The sequence below is a fragment of the Rosa chinensis genome, chromosome 4 (genome assembly GCF_002994745.2).
Source record: "Rosa chinensis cultivar Old Blush chromosome 4, RchiOBHm-V2, whole genome shotgun sequence".
NCBI classification, from domain to species: Eukaryota; Viridiplantae; Streptophyta; class Magnoliopsida; order Rosales; family Rosaceae; genus Rosa; species Rosa chinensis.
In genome coordinates this window covers 22,765,459-22,787,656 of record NC_037091.1, presented here as the reverse complement: position 1 = coordinate 22,787,656, position 22,198 = coordinate 22,765,459, and the positions used below count along the sequence as shown (strand labels likewise).

General features: G+C 38.0%; 1 protein-coding gene across 1 annotated transcript in view; it reads right to left on the bottom strand.

Annotated features, from left to right (window-relative positions):
- Positions 1 to 633: 633 nt before the first annotated feature.
- The window catches only part of LOC112199005, a 29,767-nt gene continuing 8,202 nt past the window's right edge, over positions 634 to 22,198 (bottom strand). Inside the window, exons 10-12 of the mRNA XM_040518690.1 lie at positions 1,191 to 1,377; positions 915 to 1,055; positions 634 to 679 (exon numbers count right to left, since the gene is read on the bottom strand). Coding sequence (XP_040374624.1) covers positions 656 to 679; positions 915 to 1,055; positions 1,191 to 1,377 — 352 coding nt within the window. The 3' untranslated portion in view covers positions 634 to 655. The remainder of the gene's footprint in view (positions 680 to 914; positions 1,056 to 1,190; positions 1,378 to 22,198) is intronic.

Below are 22,198 nucleotides of genomic sequence, written 5' to 3'. Positions count from 1 at the left end.
AAAAAGAAATACAGCTCCAGATTATTTCAAGTAGTTGCCTCTATTGCCACTGACCCAAACCCCAAAAGGAAACCTCATTAAATAAAGAAAGAATATTTTTCAGCTTTCAACTTTGATATTAAACATCCTTTTACAGGGCTATATATCTTATCAATCTTAAATCATTCATTGTCAAAACCATATGCACTAAGCACACAATCCTGGTGTATCAACTAAATTTCAGATGTAGAGTCACTCACTTCTCAAGCAGAAACTTATGATATATGTTAACTGATCATAAGCCATCTCCTTAATACTGGTATTTCATGCAACATATGATACACTAAAAGTACTTATTAAACATTTTTCTATCCAAAATCAATGGATGCATCGATTAATTTGCTGATGGAAAAAAAAACACATTGTACCTCCCACGCCAAATAAAATAAATAAACAAATGAAGAATCAGCCTATGAAGCTCGCATTTAGGTTGGTGTGTGTGTGTGTGTGTGTGTGTGTATCCCAGAGATATCAAAGATACCATACGTACCATTCTTTGCCTTCTTTCCAACCGCTGCTTCTCCGCATTCGCCTTTTCATATTCTCCATTCTCTAGGTGCCGCTGGTCTGGCCTAAGTCTGGAATCTGTGGGTGGGAGCTTCTCCTTAATCCGTGATCAAATACCCAGGATCAGACAAAGCTATAAGAAACAATTAGAGATCTTCAACAAATCCATGGACCTATGTGGATAATATATACGTGCAATTAATCCAATAATTATCATGAAGAATGGCGCACAATATAGACCAACAGATGTGTGAGTTTCTCAGAGTCATCAGACGAATAAAGCAGTGAGCATGTGTCAACATTTTCTATGCTTGGCATAGAAACTACAGATGTCAGAACAGGTTCATAAATAAAAATTAACCACTAACCTGGTGAGGATTTCGGTCAAGAATGGATTGCTCTTTGAACTTCAGTTTGCATGAATACTCACGATTACCCCGTATGTGCATTGTACCATGGTGGTCACAATAAAGTTTACCGAGAATGAGATTATATATATTTGTTGTGACCTATCAAATGGCATGAAAATATTTAGCATGACTGGAACATATATAAAGAAAATAAATAAACAAATAAAAAAGATAAACCAAAAATTCGAATGAGGAGTCAGTATAAAGGGAAATAGAATCACACAGTAATCCCACCTTGCTCCACTGGAAAATTTCACCATCATCAAACTCCACGCTTATAACTCCAACAGGGTCAAGCTGAATTGATCGCCCCCAAAATTTTGACCGGAGATTGCTGTCAGCCCAGAACTTCCACCCTCTACCTTCACAGTGGCAAGCAATGAGTGTTGGGTGGTGACTGACCTCTTCCTCAATTCCATTGCTAAATTAAGGATTTCTAAAGTACAAGTATAGGAAACATAATGAAGCACATCACCCTTACCTCCCTTGCGGCTAAATCCCTCGCTTCTAGGTTTTCCTTCTCCAAAACTGTATTTCCTTTGTTTCCTACAATTACAACGCAAAAACTATTTCAGGACTCACAACGTAGAAGCAAGGAAGAAGAATTAATGACTAAGTGGATATATGGATTGGAAAACCAACAAGAGTAATCGATTGATTCAATTCAAAGCCCATCAAAAGTTCAAAACCAACTATATAGATGAATCAATTGATTCAATTCCCATTCACAGAGGCCAAAACAGATGCAATTCAATTAATCAACTAATTCAATTCCCATCCAAAATAGATACAGGCCAAATATCATCATCTCAAAACAATGCAGTAAGCACAGTCCAAAACAGCTCCAACAATCATGAATCAGAAACACCACAGTCCAAAATCCAAAACTTGACTATGAGATACACAACTACAATTCAATTAAGTTTATAACATTCACCGAGCTTGCAGAATGCTAGAATCACTTCAATTATTATTCAAATCAGTGAAATCACTCAATGCCCAGCAACTTAACAAGACTCACAGAGCTTGCAGAAACACTGAATCCAAAACCCAGAAATCAAGCTTGAAGAATCACCACTTGAACCCAGAAATCGAGCTTGAAGAATGAAGAATCACCAAGCTTCGAGGTTGAAGAATCACTGAGCTAGAAGCCTTGAACCCAGAAATCCAACCCAAAATCAAACCCAGAAATCCAACCCAAAATAAAACCTAGAAAGCCCTGAAAAGTGTGAACCCAAAAATTGTGAGATTGTGAGACTAAAACCTAGAAATTCGATTAAGAGTAAAACCCAGAAAGACTGAGAATCGAGTTTACTTGCGAGCTGGAGAGCTAAAGAGCTGGCCGGAGAGGGACTGAGAATCGAGTCAATCGACTGATCGAGAAAGAGCCTGTCGGATAGTGAGAGAGCGACTGGCCGACGGCCGACGGAGTGTGTAGAAAAGAGAGAGAGAGAGCGACGGAGCGACAAAACTCAGAAGAGAGAGCGACGGAGCCTTTCACGTTTTGATTTTCAACCCAGAAAATAGGGTTTTCTCACCTCTCTTCGCGTTTTGGTTAAGAGGAAAAAAAAAAAAAAAAAGCGCCCAAAACCCAGGCCGACTTTATCCCCAGCGCCCAGCTCGCTCGACTAAGGGGAAATCGAAACGGAACTGATGCGCCTAGCGCCTAGGCGACCGCCTTAGGCCGATTTTTAGAACCCTGGGAGAGATTAGTTTTGGGTAAGGATTCTTAGATTTGAGAGATGGCCGATTTTTGAGAGGTATAGATGGCTAAGTTTTCCTCCAGATGCTGTGAGCTTCGAGTTTCTGGTTGTTAAGAGAGTTTTAGACAGAGGTAATGTTTGTGGGAATGAAAAACATGAAGCTAGGTTTTGGCTATGTCAAAAGAGACTTAAACTAATAAGAAGTCAAACTCACTTTATTCAAACAACAGAATTTCTTGGCTCTGTTGTCTGAATAGTTTTCCATTGACTAGTTACCGATAGGGTGTGGGCATTTGGGAGGGAAAAGACTTAATTTTGTTGGAGGGAAATCTAAACTCTCTGCTAAGAAAATTTTCATCTTTTCAGACGACATTTAAGTGTCGTCTGAATCTGACCATATCTTCAAAATGAAACAAGCATGGTTTTTCATTATATTCAGACAACACATTTAATTTATGTGTCATCTGAGTTTAGTCTGAAACACTCAGACGACAGAAAATGACCATTCTGTAGTCTGAACTCTGTTGTCTGATAGCTTTTTTGGTATAGTGAGTATTGTTAGAACCATCCATTTTTTTTATTCAATTAGATAATTAAACGGTTTCTGATTAGATTGATTTTTTACAGAGAGGATCTTTAAAGGCTTATTTAAGATATGGACGGTTGGATTATAAATTTATGAAGTAAAAGTATGTTAATCGACAATAGGGGTGAATATGCTCGCTAGCAGTTATTAATTATCATCTACAATCTAAATATATGGCAAAAATAAATAAATAAATAATAAACTCAAATATAACGTTTAAACTCTAACTACATAAAAAGGAAAAAAATGAACAAACAAATATATATAATTATATGAATATGTAAAAGTAAATGGGAATTGTCTACTCATTTCATTTCATAATCCCTTTATATAGGGATAGAATTACAACGAAAATATCAATTACAATAATGATACTAAATGCTGATTGAGCTATAATTGCAATTCCTTGATTTTCTCTTGGTCAGTCACTTTGACAAAGGCACATAATGTGTTTTCCCTTTAACACTCCCCTTTGTGCCAAGTCAAAGGCGAAATGATGCATGAATTGTTGCCTCACTAAAAATCGTGCCAAGTGGGACAAAAAATACACCTTGGTTGAAGGAAAAGAGCACAACACACTTATTACATTTAATGATAACATGTGTGTGTTAGACTCCCCCTGATCCTTACATTAGTCAAGGGAGCTTGGAAAGTCTTCGCATTCCTATGTTTTTCACATGTCTCTCAAATAGTAAACAAATCCGCCACATTCTCCTCAGACTTTACTTGATTCACTTGAATCTTGAGGAGAGCCTGTTGTTGCTGATTGTAGAAAAACTTTGGCAATATGTGTTTTATATTATCACCCTTGATATAACTTAGTTTCATCTGTTCGATACAAGCTGCATTATCTTCATAAATACAAGTATGCTCTTTAGTGGTAGAACTCAAACCATTAGTCCCTTGAATATGTGTAATGATAGCTCTTAGCCATATACACTCACGAACCACCTTATGTAGAGCAATGATCTCTGAGTGGTTCGAGGAGGTAGCCACAAGGGTCTGCTTAGTTGATCTCCAAGATATCACCGTATTCCCAATGGTAAATACATAAGCAGCTGGGAACGACCTTTATGTGGGTCAGAGAGGTACCTAGCATCAGCAAACCCAACCAAAACATCATTTGGGGTTTCGGTGTAGTGAGTGACGCTTTTGCCATCTACATTTCCTTTAGGGATTACAGTTCCATCTGCGGTCTCTCCTATCTCTCTGTAGGGAAAGAACAGTCCCAAGTCAATGGTTCCTTTTAGGTATCGGAAAATGTTCTTGATACCATTCCAGTGACGTTGCGTTGGCGCTGAGCTAAATCTAGCTAACAAGTTCACTGAGAATGCAATGGTTGGTCGAGTACATTGGGCTAAGTACAATAATGTACCTATTGCACTTAGATAGGGAATTTCAGCTCCCAACACCTTTTCGTCATCTTCCTTTGGACGAAATGGATCTTTCTTTGCATCCAAACTTCGACAGATCATGGGAGTACTAGCAGGATGCGCTTTGTCCATGTTAAATCGCCTGAGCATCTTTTGGACATACGCAGACTGGCGGATTAGTATTCCAAAAACTCGGTGTTCTAGTTCAAGGCCTAGACAGAATCGAGTTTTCCCAAGATGCTTCATCTCAAATTCGGATTTCAATTAGCTCGTGGTTTCTCTTATTTCATCAAGAGTACCTATTATGTTCATATCATCAACATATATAGCTACAATTACAGATCTGAAACTTGTTTTCTTTATGAATACGCAGGGGCATAATTCATCGTTCTTATATCCCTTCCCAATCAAGTAGTCACTTAGACGGGTATACCACATCCGCCCGGATTGTTTCAATCCGTCAAGTGAGTGTTTCAACCTAATTGCAAACGCACTCCATAGTTTAGAGTCACTTGATTTGGGTAATGTAAGGCCATCAGGCACTTTCATATATATATATATATATATATATATCTCTAAATCAAGATCCCTATAGAGATATGCAGTAACCACATCCATGAGCTACATTTCCAGTCCTTCGGAAACTACCAAGCTAACTAAGTAGCAGAATGTTATAACATCCATTACGGGAGAGTATGTCTCATTGTAGTCAATTTCAGGGCGTTGTGAGAAATCTGGCACCACAAGGCGAGCCTTGTACCTTAGGACTTCATTCTTCTCATTACGCTTTCTGACAAAGACCCATTTATGTCCTACAGGCTTTTACACTTGGTGGGGTTAGTACTACTGAACCAAACACCTGTCTCTTTGCCAGAGAATCTAGTTCTGCCTAGATTGCTTGTTTCAGTTTAGGCCAATCTGCTCTTTGTTAACATTCTGCAATAGAGTGTTGTTCGATATCATTGTGCACTATGATTTCTTGAGCAATAGTGTATGCAAATACATCATCAATGTGTATGGAAGATCTTTCCATCAACTCATACGCACTCTCATAATCCATTTAGATTTCTTTATTCTCTGGAATCATTTCAAACATCGGAGTGTCCTCCAATATTGATTCATGGACATAACTATAATAAGAGACAATCTCATGAGAGGTATTCTCTACATTGATGATTATGTTTGAACCTATATTTGGCAAGGCTCACGTGGCAGAAAGGTGGGCTCGACCCACAAGGAGTAATGAATGACCGCGGCAAATTAGCCGTGGCACATTAAAGATTTACAAAGTTGATTCTCAAATTAGCCACGACACATTAAATGTTTATTGTCAAATTTATTACCGAAAATAACATGTGCAGAGAGTCGTTATTAAATCGGGAGAGATCAAATCAATGACAAGGCGTAATGAATGATTGCGGACCCACAAGTCATAATGAATGACCGCAATGAATGACCGCGGACAAGTAGTAATGAATGAATGCAGCTAATTGCTAATTAGCCGCGGCACATCAAAGAGAATTGATTGTTAGAAGAAACGTTACCGAAGTCATCAGATAGTGTTATTGCCAATCATCAGTTACAAGACCTGATTGGTTGCTCATGAAAGAATCAATCAATGATAACGTCAAAAATATCACAAACATGAATATTGTTCTATTTGTAATCAATGCGGTCTTAGCTGTAAAGGTTGAGATTGTTTCTTTTCCTTCATTCAGTAGTTTAGTTTCACTATAAAAAGGACCATAGGATTCATTGTTAGAGGTCCTCGACCAAATGCTCTATGCGATTACTCAAATTTTATCTCAATACAATTCAACAATTCAGCTACACTTATCCATCTTTACTTGTTTATCTTATCGCTTTCTTTACCGGTATTTATCTTTCCTACACCTTACTTTGTCTTTACTTGCACTTTCGTTTATGTTATTTATTTTGTGTTGTTTACTTTACGTTATTTACTTTATACAAAATACAAAATCACAAAAAGAATCATCATCACTTCACTTTCACCTCAATCACCAAGTTACACAGCACTGAGGCTAGATAAGGCCAATCTATGCTAAAGTCCTTGCATTCAAGGCAGAGAGAACCCCGCAGCTGAGATCGATCCTTCCTCGGCGCAAGATCTACAATTTAGAACAAAACCTCACTTGGCCTACTGGCCGCTAGTTGGCACGCCCGCGCACATGTCACCGCTCCAGAAGGACACGTGTAAGCCAAAGAAGCCCTCGACCAGGTGACACGCGGCCGAGACGATTTTTGAGTGAACAGATTAATGGATAGGTTTGTGTTTTACTCGCCCTCTTCTTTATTGGGTGAGTGTCAGTCGAACCAAGTGGCCTCCCCCTCTTCCTTTGGGGAGCCACTGCCTCAACCACATCTCCACTAAGTGTGGTTGCAGTGCCTCTATCTACAGTGACGTGCCCCTTGTTGGGGACTTCTAACCTTGCAAGCACATTTGTAGCTGGTATATGTGATCTCGTCACTTTTGCGATATCAGGAAACGCATCAGGTATCAAATCTGCTATGTTCTGAAGATCGATTATTCTTTTCACTTCACTTTCACATTGTGAAGTGTGGGGATCAAAATGAGACAGAGTGGGGACAAACCATGACAATTCCTGTCGTTCCCTTGGAAAATCCTTTTTCCTATCTCCCCTGAATGACTGGAAGACTGTCTCATTAAAGTGACAATTCTCAAATCTAGCAGTAAAGAGATCGCCTGTCAAGGGTTCCAAATAGAGGATAATAGTTGGAGATTCGTATCTAACATAAATACCTAATCGTCTCTGAGGACCCATTTTTGTGTACTGTGGAGGCGTAATAAGCACATATATTGCGTAACCAAATATGCGTAAGTGTGAACTGTCAGACTCATATGCAGTTACCAACTGGTATGCAAAAAATGGTTGGCTAGCAGTGGGTCTGAAATGAATAAGTAAAGCTGCGTGCAATATTGCATAACCCCAGGCAGATATAGGCAGGTTGGTGTGCATAACCAATGCCCTAGCCACCATCTATGGCCTTTTGATGGTGGCTTCTGCGAGACCATTTTGTGTATGCATATGGGGTACAGGATGCTCTACATCGATCCCAATAGACATGCAATAGTCATCAAATGCTTTTGATGTAAACTTTCCAGCGTTATCAAGCCTTATAGACTTGATGGGGTGATCAGGGTGATGAGCACTTAAACGTATATCTATTCTAGGAGTTTTGCAAATGCAGCATTTCTTGTGGACAATAATGCGACATGTGACCAGCGTATCGAAGCATCCACCAGAACCATAAAGTACTTGAATGGTCTGCATTCTGGATGGATAGGTCCACATATATCTCCTTGTATCCTTTGTAAGAATGGAATGTTTTGTTTTGTATCTTTAGCATAGGAAGGTCTCAATCCTATTTTTGCTAAAGAGCAGGCTTTGCAAAACGAGTGATGTGCCTTTGGAATAGTCAATGAGGCATAATGGGAGGGAGGTACTGCTTCTGGTACTTCAGAAGGCAATGGCTGCATTTGAGCAGTACTAGGACCGACACCTTGCAGTGTGGCGGATTTTTCTCCAATTTTATTTTTCACTCGAAAGAAGGGATATCCGTGTGAGTTCTTTAAAATTCGGATTATCATGTCACGACCAAGATGCTCTAGGCGGTCATGCCAAAGCCTGTATGAGTCAGTGTCCCACATTTCATTGTTGGTGACAGTATAGGACTCAATAATCCAAATGGTAGTGAGGTACAGTCCAATAGACAGACTCATTAGTTTCTCTAAAATGTGTTTACTTCCACATTCATTAGAGGTAATATAAAGGTATTTGGTTCCATTCTAGCAGTGTGTGTCTAGATGATAATTGTTGGCACGAATATCTTTGAAACTTAACAATATTGGATTAGCTCTTGGTGCATACAGAGTGTCTGTGACTTTAAACATTGTGCCGCTAGGCAACAAAAATTTGGCAGTTCCTCTCCCTTTTATTACTTGTGATGATCCAATCATCATAGTCACAGAGGAATTATAGGCTATTAATTCAATGAATAATTGCCTATTCCTTAATATGGTGTGGGTAGTCTCACTATCAACTAAGCACTCAAGTTCTCCTTGATTCATTCCTACAAATAAATGGGAGGTATTATTAATTAATTCAAAAAATATATCTCATATTCTTTAGAGTATTTCTATTTAGGTAGAATGATAATCTTTTCATTCTAATAATTTTTTTTCTCTAGATGTATTGCTTTACATCTTTATAGTGCTATTTCGAACCATGTAAATATGTGTAGTAAATAAAATCGAATAAATTCAATGCTTCAGAATAAAATCCAAATTTTATTAATAAGCCAACGATAATTAAATCAAGGTCTTGTTCAGAAATCTAATTCATCAAACCATTATTGAAATAAACTTTAAGACCAAGCAATAGTCTAATTAAAAATGAATGCATTCACAACTGTTTTTGGAAAATAAAATAAATAAAGCAGATCAGTCAAAATCTAGTGCATCCATTGACTGAGCAAGCTCCTCGTTGCCATTGAAGTCTGTAATTGTGAGGTTGACGTCTGGGTCATGGCCTCATTCTTCCATATAGTGGGCCTCTTGTTCTTTAGACTCCCTATACCTCTTGTAATTGGTTGCTACTCTGTTACTTGCTTGACAGTTCTTGTACCAATGCCCAATGACTCCACACCTATAGCACAGTTCATTGCCAACTCTTTCCTGTTTTTCTGAAGGGTTCTTAGGTGCCTTTTGCACCTTGTTTCCATGACCACTAGGGCTAGCATCACCATCTCTCCGCCATACATTGGGAGGGCCTCCACGGCCCATACCACGACCCCCACATCCCTTGCCACGTGGTGCATTGTTGCCACGTGGGTAGGGATCAGCACGTCCAACTCTCTTTGCATTAGGGTTCTTTCCACCTTTCATTTTGCCATAATTAGCCTCGGAAATTTTCTTTGTCCCAACGGGTCTAGCATTATTGTTCAAAAGAACCTCATTATGCCTCTCAGCCACTTGCAGTTGATCAGTTTATTGAAGGTTGTGATTCTTTTGTTGTCATACTCCAGCCTTTACTGGTTCGCTAGTATAAGTGCTGAAGTAGGAAAAGTGGAAAGAGTCTTCTGGATAATATCATCTTCTGTGAGTTCCCTTCCACAGAAATTGAGACATGCTTTTAGGCACAACATGTCCTGGTTGAAGTCATTGACCCTTTTGTAGTCAAGCAAGCATATTTCATTCCACTGAATGGTCAATTCTGGGAGCAAAGTGTCATGAATGTTCCCCAAACGTCCCTTAAGGGCATCCCACAGTTCTTTGGGTGTCTTCAACTGAAGGTACTCCCAGTGTAGGCTAGGATCAATATGTCCCCTCAAAAACATTAAGGCACTTGCTTTCACCATATTAGACGGTACATCGTCTTTGGGGTCGGTAATGGTGATAGTGTAGTCTTTTGCCACAATGGTTGTTTCCGCATCAGAAACCCAATGATGGTACTCAAGTCCTTCTGAGTCCAAAATGTCAAATTCAGGTCGAGTTGGATTAGCCATTTGGTTTCGAGAAAATAAAATGATCCTAGCACACGCGCGTGCTGATGCAGGGGTGCGTAGCGTTGTTTTGGGCATGAGAAAACTGGGCCGCTTCCTCTGTCTTTTCAGCAGTGGGCCTTGTTCTTTTTGTGTTTTTTTCTTTGTGCCAGGTCACCCTTTTTTTTTTTTTTTTTCTTTTCTCTCTCTCTCTCTCTATGTTTTTTTTTCTCTTCTTCGCGTCTTCTTTCCTCTCTTCTTCTTCCTCCACCTGCTTTTCTTCCTTTTGGTTTACAGATGGTGGCTAGCCTTCTCAGGTCATGGGCGAAGGAGCGGGTGGGCAGCGCAGGCGCTAGGCGCAAGGCAGTTGGGTCTGCATATCAGTGAGGATGCGCGTTGGTGATGCAGGTGCTGAGGCGCGGTGAGGTGGATGGGTGCGCGGTGATGGACGGTGTCACGCCCCAAATTTTGAATAAAAGAATTCAAATCCGAAATGCGAAAACTCAACAAGCACAAGAAAACGCTTAGGAAAATTTTCAATTAAATTAAACAACTAAACAACTGAGCTCACAATGCAAATACTAACTCGTTTTTTAGAGTCACATATTACATTACTGAGAGTTTACAAATTAAACTGAATGACAATTCAATAAGTAAACACACCCACCACAACTCACTACACAGCGAAATACTTAAAACTAAGAGTACCATTCGACGTCCACGCTACCGAACGTACATCTCAACTTCGACGACGATTAATCGATATTCTAACATGCACAATAAACCCTACACCATAGAATAGTGCACCGGGTTGAAACAACAAACCCAGTAAGCTTTTGCAAGCTCATGTGATTAAACTCAATTAAAATGACTCACGTCACACATGCTTATAATTTCTCAACTCGTGAGATAAATTAAAGCAACAACATTTAACTTCACCAAACACAACCAAATATACAATCACACTTGGTAAAAATTAGTAATCCCTGCATAGAGAATTAGTTCAGGAGATCACCTATTATCACACAATTCAAATCATAGCAACTCCTGCTGCATATAATTTAGTTCAGGGAATTACATTAAAACAAACAATTCAAAAGGCAGTAATCCCTGCATATAACTTAGTTCAGGAGATTACATTTAAAATCACCTCCACAATTCATTCGAAATCAAGTCCCACATGAATGACAAAAGAAAGGACACCGACACTCTCTTTTAAAACAAATATACCTGTGGGCACACGATAACTCAAAATTATCCCCCAAGCAGTACATTGTACTCAAAGACATACAATAACTCAAAGTTATTCCCTAAGCAGTACATTGGCAGACAGACTAGAGCTCTAACTGAATCGTAGCCTGTCACCTCGGCCGAGGTTCAAACCTACGATAATACTTGCCTTGATCACCAATGTGATAAACAATACTCAACTGAACATTTGAAAGTCCACTTGACTCAAATACTTTCCTCAAGCAAAACACACTTTTACACGATAATCAACACATCATGATAATTGTATGCTCGTAAGAGAAATGCTCGAAATAACAATTCAATCAACTCACAATCATTACTTCACCAATGTCACACCATCTAATATATATATTCCACGTAAATATATATATATATATACACACACACACACGTAGTCATTCACGCAGGAATGACCACTAATACCAACTATAGTTCATACATATTAAAACCAAGAAATTCATTTTATACTTAAATTCATTTGTTTACCTGTGAGTCGTAGCCCTATGAACCGTAGTTGATCGAGTTCATATTATTTCAAACAAATCTTTATTTTCGAAAAAAATTTACAATTATCAATTAATTCCGACAATTAAATAACTCGGTTCGTAAATGAACCACGTGAGATTTATTCACCTCAAAATCCCGCTGTGTCTTCTCTTACAGCAAGGATATGGTATTGACTAGTCTCAATCAATCACCTAAGGAATGTACGACACAACTTAGTACACAAATCGAAAACAATTAATTGTCGAACTCCCATTTGCTCTAAAATCTCGAAAGTAAAGCCAATCGAGGCGAAACTTCATCCGAGACCGCCCGAGGTCTCCGGAATACTTATACGATCAACATATCAAAACTACAAGTCAATCAGATGGACGAATCCTCTCGGATCGAAAACCGATCGAACAGAAAACCCTAAAACTTTGAAAATTCATAACTTGCTCATACGATTTCCAAAAAATACAAACCATATATCGAAATGATCGTATCGATGTGTAGAATAAAAAGAGAAACAGAAACTGTTCCAGGGTTGGGCGGGAGTGGTCGGAAACCTTCACCATAGTGGCGGCGTTGCCGCCGGCCCAAAGTCAAAATTTGAAAAAACTTCCAACACAAAAGTTCTTCATCTCAACTCCAATTACAACTTTCATAACTACACCAAAGTCGAATTTCAACTATAGAGGCCGAAATTTACCTCAAAAAGAAAGAGGCCGAAATCGCCCAAAATCGCTCAAATCCGAAATTCGCCTTCCTCGGGTTGAATTGAGATGTGAAACTTCGTGAGTTTGTAGAGCATGGAAAGACGAACAAAACCCAGTTGCTCTCCCCTCATAATTTGGCAGGAGTTGCCGGAATAGTGAGTTCCAAGATGCGAAATGTTGCAGCGCCGCCACCGGCCACTTCTTGGCGTTGCTGCCCTATGCACGGGCCGACCCTCGTCGTGAAACTTCACAAAGTTGTAGATTTCACAGAGTTGTAGATGGGAGTGTGGCGAAGAGATAGGGACAAGAATCGTGTCGATTGGTGGTCAGAGCTGAGAGATATCGCCCCCGCAAGTTGAGAGGCCGAAATGGGGTCGAGCTAGAAGAGAGAGAAGGAGTTTCCAGATTTGGAAATTCTGATTTTCTGATATTTTTTTTTGGATTTTTCCTCTATATCTCAAAATGGAAATTTTTTTGCAATGGCCATAACTTCTTCATAAGAACTCCGATTTTCGCGTTCCGCATATGCACGAACTCATATCGACGCGCTCTACAATTTCCGTGAAGGAAGTTTTCACATAATCCTAACGTATAAAAAGTCAAACTTCGTAACCACCCCCCCCCCCTAAAACGTGTATTTCGAATAATTAATCGTCCGAAACAATTTCGCTTTATCCTCGAACCACGAAATTGTACTAACGAACACTTTATTAATTCCAGAAAATTTCAAGAAATTAATAACGAATTTTTGGGGTATTACAGGCAGTGAGCTAAGTGAGGGGCCACTGGGGGATGGGCGATGCGCTGGGCGAGACTGGGCTGCAGGCTGGGCAGCAGTGCAGGTGGGAGGTGCGCAGAGGGGGAAGGCCGGTCTGGACAGGAAGCAGGCGCGGGGGCTGGAGGGTGCTGAGGCTGCACAGGGCGGGGAGGAATTTTTTTATTTATTTATTTTTTGTTTAGGATGGCAGTAGAAGAAAAAAATTTGGGTTTGGGTTTTTTTTTCTTCGAAGTTAGAGCTAGAGACTCATGCTGATAATGTGTAAAAGTAAATGAGAATTGTCTACTCATTTCATTTCATAGTTCTTTTATAGAGGGATAGAATTACAAATGAAATATTAATTACAATAATGATACTAAATGTTGATTGAGCTGTAATTGCAATTCCTTGATTCCCTCTTCGTCAGTCACTTTGACGAAGGCACATAATGTGTTTTTCCTTTAACAATGAATATGCATTTTTCACATTATATTTTCAAACTTTACAATAACCCAACAAATGTTGAATTCATATACATGTGTTATGCAAATCTATTGTGATCGAATATATGTGCAAATCCATTGACTAAATTACATGAAAATTTTCTATTCTTGATTGGAGAAAGAAATTGTTAATTTAAATCTAAGCAAGAGTGTAATGAAAAGAAAAAAGAAAAAAAAAAAAAAAGCCAAAATAAATTTTCTTTAGAAAGCCAAAATAACTTAGAGTCATAGATTTTGGAAGGATAAGATGGTATTTTTCTCAAGAGTTACATGGCATGATTTGACAAATAGGTGATGTGTGTAGGTGACATGGCATGACACCTAAAATTGAGGCCACAAATCATTTTCCTACTAAGAGTTTAGAGTCTCATTCTTAGGTAAACAACTAAAAACTATTTAATTCTCCATAATTATAATTAAAAGCACTTACTTGAAATAAAAGTACACCACTCTACACAAACTTTACAGGAGAGAAGGCACACTACACTCACACTGCTATTCTGGCTATACTACATGCACACTCTCTATTCTAGCTATCTTACTTCTTGAGAGAGAGAGTGTGTGTTTCTATCTCAAGTTTTTGATACCTTCTTAAAGAACTTTTTAAAGAAGTTTTCTAGCAGGTTTGTTCTATGTTCATTCTTTAAAATAGATTTCACTCATGTTTGTCTTTATATAAAACTAAATGAGGTTAGCATTTCGAAATTAATTAATGACTATATAAGTTCCAAGAAGGATCAGCAAGTCCATAACCTTGTTTGACCAGCACTACATCTTTCTTAAGAAAGATAGATATCATTTTCATATAGACAAATTATTGAAGATATTTTGGCATGAAATCTATAAACTTAACGGCCATTCTATATCTCCACCTTCTATCTCCTAATAATTTTAGTGCATACATATAAGTTTACATAATTTATATCTTCTTGGTTTCCTACCTAGTATAGCTAGGACCACCTTCCTCATGTTCAAGCTAGTTCTGCTTCACCCAATTTTATTGATACAGGTTGTGTGAGTCTTTCAACCAAGCAATAACCTCTTTTTTCCAATTTATCATTGGGTTGATGTTACGTCCCGAACCTAGAATTAACAATTTACTCACTATGTGGATGGTAATTGTCGAATACTTTCAATTTTTACTTTTTATCGATATTTTAGTGGCCCTAAAAGTTGACTTTTTATTTGGGTCAAAATTTGAGGAAATGTTCTTCATGAAAGTTGTAGAGGACTTTAAACCGAGCGCGTGCATATGTGGTGCGTAAAAATTGGACTTAGTATGTGAGAGTTAAGGCCAAAAATGTAGAAGTTACTGTTCATGGTAATATATATATATATATATATATGGAAATTACTGTTGGTAGATTTCCATTTTCGGAAATTCTACCTAGCCCCCCGGTAATTCTCTCTTCTCCTTCCCCGACCCTTCCTCCCTTTCGGCCCGATCTTCTCCCTTCGATTTCTTCCCCCTTCGGCCGACCCACGACGAAATCCGGCTATCCCCAAGCTCGTCTCCTCCCCTTGACGCATCTGTGGTGGTATTTTGTGGAGATTTGGCCGGAGGAGCCCGATTTTGAGCTGGGAAGGTGACTGTAGCAGTTCGCGATTTTTGCCGATTTCCGGAGATTCCGGCCATCTCCGGTCACCAAACCGGCGTCGAAGGCTCGGTTTTCGACGGAGATCATTTCCCCTAAGGTCTTGCATCCCAATTTGCTGTGTAGAGGCCAAATCGACAACCTAGGGTTCTTGAATTTCTGGGTTATCTTCACCGACCGGATTCGACCATTTTCAGGTAAAATTTGGATGTGTACAGTTGAGAAAATTAATCAGTGGGTTGAGTTGTTGTTGTACATGGAATTTGGTAGCTAGTGGTGGAATTTGGTAGCTAGTGGTGGAGGTTGGTAGCTAGTGGTACATGGAGTTGTTGTTGAGACAGTATCTGGCCGGACTTTAACTTTTGTTGTTGAGATAATTAGTCAATTATACATTTAGTTTCATAATTGCAGATTTGGGATAGAATTGAAGATGGAGTGAGTATGGATTTTGATGTTTGCTCAAAGGTGGAAAATGTTAATTGAATTACGAGGAATCCATCCATCGGATTTCCTTGATTCGGCCCTAAAGCCCATACATTAAGGGAATGACACTAGTGAAGAAGATTGGGAGGTTTTGGGCATATAAAGATAACGTTAGGGTTTGGTTTTACTTATCATAATTTAGTTTTCCATCCAGTAATTATAGTTGACGAACGTTATATGGTACAGGACGTGAGGAGGATTCCCTCAAGGAGGGTTCGGATCGACGGCAGGCTTAGCCGTACACTGTGAGTGGACCTTTGTTTTCAAATAAATGATGCATGCATTTACTCATTAAAGTATGTTCTATTAAATTGTCATAGTTCACTTCGAACATATGATTTATTTTTGGGGATTGATTCCATTTTATCCCACATATTTGTTTTCAATAGTGATTTGTTTCCGAAGTTGGTTATGATTTATAATCCTATTCAACGAGTTATCATTTCTGATGTAATTTCCGGATTTATACTATTTATATTATATTTATATTCATCGATTTGAGACCTTATTTTCGAATTGAGTTTTGATGGAGTAAATCTTTATATTTGTTTATCGACTTTCGATTTTTGGCATTGGGAATGCCTATTTGATAATCTATTTATCTTTTAGCATGTGGGACACGCTATTGGTTTATACGACTTTTTACGAGAATTTCCGGGCACGGTTGGGAATCGTACCCGTGTTTTCTTTATTCGTGGGACATGGGGAAGCCTTATAGATTTATTGGATTTTAATAGTTTTTACCCACCATACCTGGGTCGCTTTATTTTATTGCTAGCTAGCCTATTAGTACTCCTCCCTGCTTACTATGTGTTTGTGGGTGAGTAAGAGCAGAGCATGGGATGCTCCAGAGTGTGGGACACTCCGACCCAAGCCTGGGAGGCTCCCTTCTTTCGTATGGTGAAATTTCTTCCCCGTATTTTATCACTACTTGACTAGCGGGGCTAGTCCGATTTCTTTTAACCAGCGGGGCTGGTATGTTTTACATGTGTTTTTGAATTTAAAGAAATACGTTTTATAAGCGTTGCATGCATCGAGATTGTTTAAATTTAAATCTGTGGGAAAGTATAAACTCTTCTTCCGTTATGCTTATTTATTTTGTCCACTCACGCTAATGTTTTTATGTACTTTCCCCTGGGCCCTTTGGTTTCAATTGCCCAGATCGCAGCATTGCTGACCGGCTTAGGAGTGGAGGCTAGCACCATCTTTACCTTCTATCCTCAGTAGGTTATTTATTAACCTACTTTATGTATTATATTTCGAGTGTGTTCTCTAGATTGCTCTGATTACCTTAAAACATTGGATTTATACATTTGTATAATTATGAGTGTATGGGAGTTGTATAATATTGGAGGAAGTTGAAAGATTTGATTTGCTGGGTTGTAATTTATATAAGTGGTTATGTTTATGTAGTACGATGTTAGTACTCGGAAATTTGCGAATTGTTGCTAGGAAGCAGGGTGGCTTCAAGCATTGAAATTTATATTACTTAGAAGTGTTTTCAGCAGGTTTAGGGTTGTCCACTTTTAGGGGAAGTTCTGTCGAATTTTCTCGAAAAGTGGGCCCCGCAGGTCCATCTTGGAGTTAGGAGGGTAATTCCGGGGTGGGTCCTGACAGTTGAGAAGTTCAATCAATTATGTGTTTGGTAAATTGTTAAGTTGCTTTCTTTGAATAGGAGAAGTACTTTGATTTGAAAGTTAGTTTACGTACTTGACATTAGGTATGGAGTGCTTGCTATTGAAGTACTTGACATTTAGTGATTGGACCATATATCACTTGAGAAAATGTAAGCTTTGAAAGATACGTATTAGGGACCCTGAACTTTTCTTTGCTTTCATGGTTTCTTGGTTTTGATTTAGTTACAATTTAACCAGAGTTGTTTGTAACATGCAGGGTTTGTAACCTGTTCTTAAGGATGCTATTGGAAAGCATGGTGAAATAATTGAAGGTAATTGTAGGAGGCTGCCAACTACATTTTAGGTCTTTATTTTCTTGTCACTAGCCATCTATTTACTTGTGAACTGTGTTGTCATATTCCATAGTTAAAGTTATATGTGATCATGTGAGTGGGAAATCCAAATGATATGGGTTTATGAAGTTTATATACATCTGAAACTGAAGCCAGCACTGCTCTAAAAGAAATGGATGGCCACTTGGTCAGTCATATGTAGAAATTGTACAATGTGCTGTTTTGTTGCACGAAATGCATTTAGTGTTGTCTTGTGGAAAAATATCAACATGTGGGGTTTTCCTAAGAACTTATTGATCACTTTTAGGTTACTTTCAATGATAAGATAACTTGTAGACTAGTTTTTGTGATCCATACGTTGTTTTATTTTGAATAGCTCTTGTGATTAGTCTGCAAATTGGCTTCTTGCCCAATGAGGGAGCATTTTCAATAAGCCCAGTATTGACTTCATTATTGTAAGTACTACAAGGATGTTGCAAGCTTGGATGAAGTGAACAAGAGGTTGAAGGAAGAGTAGTTGTTCAGCTTTTAGTAATATTGTTCTCAACATCATTCTTGTATCCTAAGTATGGATGGCTGAGAAATACTACATTTATAGTATATTTGATACTTTAATGTATGGATTAGAGTACTTCAATTGATCAATTGCATTTAGATTTCTTTCTAATATGGATTAGTACTATTATTTATTTCTAATTAGAATTGCACATAATCCAGGAAATGAAAATGATCATACTACATATTTTATATAATGGCAATCCAACGTTGTTTGAATACACAAAATTTAGGTATCCACACAATGCATACTTATATATCACACAATAGTTTTACAAAAACTGTTGTCTCATTTACAATCACACAACTATAAAAACTGAACTACGTTGTTCAAAACTAAGTCAGAGAACAACCATACTCTCTAACTGAAGTGTGAGAAGAAATCAGAAGATAGTGAAATTAAAAAAAAAGATTCTCTGACTAGGTTTTCCAACAACAGCTTGGAAGCAAGTTCTAATGTACGAAGGATGCACTTGCCATGTTGTGTGGCAGCTGTGCCTGGCATCTGCTGAGAGAAGGCACAACGTTGATAACAAAAAGATATCAAGTGTTTGTATATCATACAAAGGTGCACCACCGTTGTCCAAATTTTTAACAAACAACGCTCCGATAAACAACTGTGTTCGTCCAAATCAGACAATGAATTAGGCTAGTCGTGTGTTTTATTTTGTGGTGTAGTGGAACTTCTTGATTAGTTCACTACTACACAAATTGCATCAGACAATGGTGAAAATCCGTTGTCAGATTTAGGACATGTCTGTCGTCTATCTCGGTGTTGTGTGATGAGCATACTCCAATAACGATAAAACATCGTTGTGTGATGATTATAGAGTTGACGGTTAAGTTATAACCGTTGTGCCAATTTTATGCATGCCAATGCTAGAAATTGGATGCGCCGCATTCAATTTTTGTTTCAATAGCACTCAGACAACAGAAGTAAATACCAAGCTATTATTGGTTAACTTCTCATACAATAGAAAAATGACACTCAGACAATGAAAGTAATACCAAACTGTTGTCGGTTAACTTCTCATACAACAAAAAAATATAGAAATTTTTGTTGGTTGTTCCTTACCACTAAATATAGGGAGAGGATCCTCTCCTGAGCTAAGCTAAGTTCTCACCTGAGCTACCTAATCTTTAAAGGAGATGGTGACACGTAGATATAATTAGATCCAATGGTTTACTAAAGCTTCATTATTTCATTCTTTCCAATCTTAGCCTTATCTTTAACGAAGACATTCAAGCGAGCTTCCTCAAAATTTGGCTCCCAGTTTTCAATTATACAATGGAAATAGCTATACCGTTGTACCTACTAGCCCAAATTTCAGTGTTTTAAGAGGCAATTAAGATTCCAAAGTGGGGGGAAATCTGCGGCTAAATTTTGTAAGACTCAGACAACGGACAATGCTTAATTGTGTTGTGCAATGTAGCTCTGAGAAAAAAGTTATCACTTTGCTGACATTCAGACAACAGAACATCACTAACACCGTTGCACAATAGAGTTCACTCAAACACACAACAATCAAGTTATATTCCGTTATCTGATTGGTCTTGTGTGATTACTTTTTGTAGTAGTGGTTATGCCGAGTTAACCATCTGTCACACTGAGGTATAGGGTGGGAATTGTCAATAGGTACTTGTGAGTATCGATAAATTGAAGGATAACTAATAAGAAGGGATGATGTGATGTGATGGTATTTGGGATATTATATATTGTTTTTAGGATATGTGTAGAATTGCATGACTTCACTAGCATATTACATAGTCTACTCTCTGGGAGAGCATGGTTTTGCTCACCCATCCATCTCTAAGTATCTTTTGCAGAGAAGTCCAAGAGTTTGTCGAGCCCAAAAAGAGTTAGACAAGCATAGATGAAGAGCCTAAAAGAAAGAGCTTATTTACATTATGATTTGTAACACTCACATACCAAATTCGACTTCAGATGCTTAAAATTCACGTACACCAAGTACAGGACTTGACAACCCTCATGACTAAATAATAGGAGAGCCTGTTAAACATCGTTGGCTCTCCAAGGCTGTCAACCACATTAGGGTTTACGTACTTAGGGACGGCTCTAGGCTTATGGCCTCCAATTTAATGGACCTAATTTCAAATTAACTACACACACACACACACACAGAGGCTCATTTTAGAGAGAATCTCCTTACTTTTAAACTTGAGGATATTTACTAATTTTCACTAGTATACGACCTAATTCAACGATTTCAGCCATTGATCCTTTATATTCCTATGTAAGAATTGTGTTTACAAAAAATCAACTAAATCATAATCCTTTGGTCATTGAAATTTGTTTAAAAAATATAGTCAATTAGATAAAATTAGAACGAACGTTGTGCTAATCAAATGGTTAAGTATTTTCCGATTTGGATAATTAGAATTCCTAGCTATGTGTATATAGAACTAGATTATGAGTGGTTTTAATTATTAAACTACATGATAAAAATAAAAACATCTTCCAATTTCAAGTTTAAGGAGGTCATCTCTCTCTCTCTCTATGTGTGTGTGTGTGTCTATATATATATATATATATATTTATATATATATATATATATAAAATTCTGTGACAGTGTAGCTGTAATACTATTAATTGCTTTGTTTATAGATCCAATTAACAAAGTTTGAACCTTGCGAGCCTGTTTTTAGTTTAAATCAGACTATTTATTTTTCACTAAATTATAACACCGACCATAAAAAAAAAAATAAATAAAAATTATCTTTAAATTTTTTATACTATAGAAATTTATATCTATTCAAAAATATAATATATACTTCTTTTGGTTATTAAGTCTATAGCTAATTTTATTCAAACACATTATTTTGTAGTTATCTACAAAAAAAAAAAAAAATTTGTTTGGATATTATGTGAGGCTAATTCTTCGCCTCAAGCCTCTAGATTCACATGGCCAGGGTTTACTCCCTCAAAGTTCTTTATATAAAGAATTTTTATGTTTTGCCTCCGGTAAGTTACAATCAAACTATTCTAGGGAAACTCTAGAATCCACTCTGCCACAATGATAAACCCATCCATTTCCAACTTATTCCTTTATAATTATACTTTCTGAGCATAACTGACATGACCGTCAAAGAACCCTTCACCAGTACCACATCCGTCATCTTACAAGCCAAGAGTATCTCTTTCTTTATGTTTGCGCGGGTTATCCTCGCCAGATCCGAGGTGGAGAATTCGTGCTGCAACAGCCTAAGAAATTAGAAAGTCTAGGAAGAGAATTCTATGCACCGACAGTGCACTTGTACTGACGAATATTTTAATATCAAAAAATAATCACAGCCATTCATTTGCAGGCTCGGTTATCTATGTAATCTGAGCCGTCTACACATGCAAACTTTTTACTAATAGATGTTAACTTTGTTGAGATTGAATTAAAAAAAAAAAAAGTCAAGAAGGTAAAATTTATCAAAAGAGTAAAAACTATGGTAAGTTTTGGCTTGAAACCAACAAAGAGAGAGAGAGGGAGTAGAACAGTGGGTCGACCGTCGACGACTAATTAAACCAACAGAGAGGGAGTAGAACAGTCGACCGGTGATATCATTATATTTGAGGTTTTGGGAATGGACGAATTGCTCTCTTTCTGGTTTCAATTTCAAAACCCCAACACTGCAAATTCACAGAGAGAGTGAATTATGGCGGGATTGCTATCATGGGCCACAGACTTAGTCGGAGCCGGCGGCGGTCAAGGCGACAATGACAACAATCGCA